The sequence below is a fragment of the Toxotes jaculatrix genome, chromosome 3 (assembly GCF_017976425.1).
Source record: "Toxotes jaculatrix isolate fToxJac2 chromosome 3, fToxJac2.pri, whole genome shotgun sequence".
NCBI lineage: Eukaryota > Metazoa > Chordata > Actinopteri > Toxotidae > Toxotes > Toxotes jaculatrix.
In genome coordinates, this window is record NC_054396.1 from 6573373 (window position 1) to 6578008 (window position 4636).

At 39.2% G+C, this 4636-nt stretch overlaps 1 protein-coding gene across 1 annotated transcript; it reads left to right on the plus strand.

Annotated features, from left to right (window-relative positions):
• Positions 1 to 1024: 1024 nt before the first annotated feature.
• LOC121178675 (N-acylethanolamine-hydrolyzing acid amidase-like) lies at positions 1025 to 4259 on the plus strand. The gene is made up of 11 exons (XM_041032952.1): positions 1025 to 1296; positions 1845 to 2009; positions 2162 to 2285; positions 2500 to 2590; positions 2693 to 2778; positions 2859 to 3031; positions 3118 to 3180; positions 3269 to 3335; positions 3440 to 3468; positions 3792 to 3861; positions 3992 to 4259. Exons 1-11 carry the CDS (start codon positions 1115 to 1117, stop codon positions 4010 to 4012), a joined length of 1071 nt encoding a protein of 356 aa, XP_040888886.1. The 5' UTR covers positions 1025 to 1114; the 3' UTR covers positions 4013 to 4259.
• The last annotated feature ends 377 nt before the right edge of the window (positions 4260 to 4636 follow it).

Genomic DNA, 4636 nt, shown 5'->3' on the forward strand with positions numbered 1-4636 from the left:
ACAAACAAATAAATTAGGGTTCGGGTTAGGTTATTAGGGTGCATAGAAGTTTTTTTCCATTTTGACCTTCAATAACATCAGCTCTAAACAGCATGCATAAGTTTTTCACTAGTTGGCCATGTAACTGGCTCAGCTGCATTTTATAACTGGTGGTTTCAGCAGTGGGTGGGTTGGCACAGATTCGCAGCAGGCAATGGTCCAGGCAGCACTTGGAGAATGAAGGTCATTTGACCGTGTTTAGACCAGCCTCATCCTGTCATCAGATAAAATGTTTCCTCTTCCTTCTGAACTCATTCTTTTCTGTACTATGGTTTCTAGAAAATGATCACATACTGTATAACCATCTCACTTATGCCTATACTAAAATCCCAGCAAAAAACAAAGTGAAGAGTTTTTTGCTTTCTACAAATTTCATGGTCCATGTCTAAAGGCCACTCATGATGAGACGCTATCTTTGCAAGAAAATCATGGCAAGGTTTCAACAAGGCTGACATGTGATCTCAAGTTCATACCATACAAAAGAGTTTCCCTTTCAACTTCAACGCCTCTGATTCACTCTGATTACAACAATTGACTTCCTGTATCATTCTAGGAAGGCTGGCACACCCAACAGCTACAAACATATAGTATACATTTACACAATACGTAGCAATAAAATATGCTGCATTGTTATATATGTACACTCAAAAGTACACATAACACCCAACAGCATCTGAAGCAGTTAAAATTAAATTCGTCTTAACTGGCTACAACATTACAGTACCACTTAATATAATATCTTTTGTTTTTCATTCTTTTGGTACATTTTGTGCTCATTGTTCTCTAGTTCTACTTCAATCACATTTTGAATGCACCACTTTCTTTCACTTTCACTTAGGAAAATGATCAGAATACTTGTTCAAACGTTAGTATTTACTGTTGTTGTTGTTGCTGCTGTTGTTATGAAGTAAAAAGCAATTGGTTTGTAAAGCTGCAAGCTTGTGTGAAGTGACCGGCCTTTTATTCTGAAAAACTCGATGCGGAAGCCTCGTGCTTTTTTGTCCTTTGCCAGCAAAATTGTAGACGAGCAGAGGAGTTTCGGCGTCGCCAGCAGCCTGCGGGTGTCTCGGTCGTGATGGTGCAGTCTGTGGTGCTGCTGCTGCTGCTCGGACTCGTACCTGTCGTATTGTGCCGGGCAGAGTTTGTTCCACCCACGGTGAATATCAGCCTGGATGAAGATCCAGAAGTGCGATGGATGCCTCTTCTGAAAATCTTTGACATAGAGTACCTCAAGAAAGCAGGCGCCGAGGTCATTGAGTAAGTTTTCCAGAGGCATAAAATGTGGTTAATTACACGGTCGAAGTAATGATAATAATAGTAGGTATTTATTTCTTGAAATAAAAACTTTCAAGAATGTCTCTGTTACCCTGCAATGCTACGTCTATCCGCTGCGCACAAGTTAGCAAGCAGTTATGAGTAGAGCATAGCTAATATATGTCCGTAGTAAAAAGGTTATTCATAAACAGGCTATTGAAAATAAGTTTGTCAGGATCAAAACATGAATGTATTTTTAACAAGGTTTATGAAGAATTTCTTCTGTAACTAACAGGCCAAATGTGGCCTAGTTTCACTTTCTATTCCATTATCAGAGATGGTAAACAAAGTGCAGGTGAGCTGTATTCACCAGAGACATAACCACAAATGGCTAAAAAATAAATTCAGCTACAAAGCTAACATGCTAACATAATGTTAATTTAAAATTCACGTTATGTCAGCCTGTAATCATTGGCTAGATGAGTTTGTACATAGACATCTGTTTATTACTATTATTATTTTTATTATTATTTTATTTATTTTTTTGTCAGTACTACAGTTCCAAAATGGGTCCATCATGCAATTATACCTGTAGTGGCGGCCTTGGAGAAGTATGTTCCTCAGCCTTATGCAGGGGAGATCCGTGGTATGGCCTCATACTTTGGAGGAAGCATCTCAGATGTCATCATTCTCAACTTTGCCTATGAAATATCTGCGTATGTATGATTTCAAATCTACTTACTTTAAATCTACTTGCATTCATAGTTACATAGTTACGTTCATAGTAGTTTGCAGAGGCACCCAATGTCTAACAACTATCAAGGTGAAAGGTCACTCATGCATGCAAACAAACTCTATGCATCCCTAGATTTTGCACTAGCATCGTAGCTCAGGACAAAAACGGACACGTGTACCACGGCAGGAATCTTGATTATCCACACGATGTTCTGAGGAATCTGACCATCGACATAATTTTCCTCAAGAATGGAGAGGTACAGTATGTATTCTATATGTTTAAAAACTTAACAGTAGGCTGCTGTAGCACCACCAACTATACCTAGAAAATAGACATCATTAATGTCAAATCACATATCAGTCTATAGACTTTAACAGTTGCACAATGGAAGTGCTTACATCATGATTTGAAGTCCAGGATACAATATGATTTTTGTTGTTGTTGTTGTTGTTGTTGAAACCCCCATTCAGGTGGCATACCGTGGAACTTCTTTTGCTGGCTATGTTGGACTGTGGACAGGACAGAGTCCTAATAAATTTACCATCTCTGGCGACCAACGAGGCAAGACCACACTTCACTTCAGCAGTCATGTTTGTCCAAGAAGGCTGCAGTAGTCTGATTTTATTGTTTCTTTTTGTTTACATGTTTGTTTGTCATCATCAGGCACCGAACACTGGTGGAACTGGTGGAAGAATGTGGTGTCTGCTTTCCTCCTTCAGAGATCCCCGGTCAGCTGGCTGGTGAGGGAGGTGAGTATGTTATGAAAATTGGCATAAAGAGAGCATTTACTGTATACGGAAGTTAAACTAATTGTGTGTAACCTATGCAGACACTGGCGGAAGCAGAGAACTTTCAGGATGCAGTGATGCGTCTTTCCAAAATTCCCATCATCACTGGGGTGTATTACATTGTGGGTGGGGTGCGAGCTGGGGAAGGGGTCGTCATCACCAGAGACCGAGCGGGCCCCGCTGATATCTGGCCACTGGATCCTGTGAATGGAGAGTAAGCAAAATAAAGGATCTGAACACAGTCATGTATTTTGAAGTGTCTGTTGAGTATGATTACACAAATGTGTGTTCTGGTTTTAGATGGTTCAGAGTGGAGACAAACTTTGACCACTGGCGTCCTCCCCCAGCCAGGGATCATCGAAGGTGAGTCATCTCACATGATGAAGACTGTACATCCACAGTATTTTTGGTGTTACTATTATTACACTGTTGTTATGTGTTAACTTCCCAGGGACGCAGCCAAAAAAGCACTAAATGCTACTGGCCAAGATCACATAAACATGGATACACTTTATCAGGCAAGTATGGACCAAAGTACCTGTGATACTATCTGAAACTATTTAGTGCACATTTAGTAAGTCAGAGTCAATGTATGGATTTGTAACAGAGTGTTATCCTGCAGGTTTTGTCGCTGTATCCAGTGTGTAATCGGTAAGCAGGAAGTTATCTGTTTATTACCCTTAAAGAATCACATGACACATTCATGTCGCTGGGATGAGGCAGCTGTGTGCATACCATTTTCAATTCCCTTTGCCTCCCCCTCAGCAATAATGTCAATAGGCCTTTGTATGATACCCTACCTCAGCACATAGTGAGTAGCATATAGAACAGCTGAGTTTCAATCAGGGTGTTTAAAATGTTGAGTGTATTTTATGCAGTTTTTAAAGAAACCTTTACAGATTTTTTGGGATAAAGTTCATATATTGCATCTAATTTAATATTATCCAATGTTGACTGTCTTGATAATCTCCCAGAATTACTGTTTACACAACAACAATGAGTGCAGCAACTCCTGAGAAGTACAAAACACTTGTCAGGCCACAGGTAATTACATTATGTCTAATATACATATGTTTGTTTGTACTTTTGATTTCTATCTAAGTCATTTGTTCAGCAATGAAGTGGTGATATGCCACTGAAAATATGACTCTCATTTTTTCTAATCTCTTTCAAGGGCTGCATTAAGACTGACTGAACTTCTGAACAACGCACTGATTTCTGCTGCACTGTATCTGAACTTAACAACATAGTTATATGCCAATTCATGATTATGTGGAGATGATATGATGATGATAGTTGAGACTAGAAGGGATTGTACACATGCATTTTTAGGGTGACAGCACGTTTCTGCTTCTAATTAATCAAAAAATGTCGTGACTGTTTTTTACACATGTACATGCAATTTATATGTCAAGCCTAATAAAACATTTTTAATACTGAAATATTGTACACATGCATTTTTTTAGGGTGACAGTGCTTTTCTGCCTCATGACTGTCTTCTGCGCGTCCTCCATTCATTGTTGAACATTTTGAACACCTGTGTAACTCAGTATAAAACAGCAGCCTTTGTTGCTCAGGCTATGAGACGATCGTTCTTTCTAGTCCCCCATATTTCAGGGGAAGTGCTCACTTCCCCTGAACGCAGTAATTATTCTTCCTTTAACTGATGAGGAAATTGAACATTATTGTATCATTGTATTGCTATTATTGAGACAAACATGTCTCCAAGGCGAGACTTGTTACAGACACCAATACCAAATTCTTACATGACTCTCAACATTGATGGTTTAGTGTGTAGACCATATCATCAGAAATACAT

What these genes read in the sequence shown, in the direction of transcription:
- LOC121178675 (XM_041032952.1), top strand. Translation starts at nt 1,115, where the DNA reads ATGGTGCAGTCTGTGGTGCTGCTGCTGCTGCTCGGACTCGTACCTGTC. An exon ending in CCAGCCAGGGATCATCGAAG is followed by an intron (nt 3,181 to 3,268) that starts GTGAGTCATCTC and finishes TTAACTTCCCAG; the next exon opens with GGACGCAGCCAAAAAAGCAC. An exon ending in CTGTATCCAGTGTGTAATCG is followed by an intron (nt 3,469 to 3,791) that starts GTAAGCAGGAAG and finishes ATAATCTCCCAG; the next exon opens with AATTACTGTTTACACAACAA.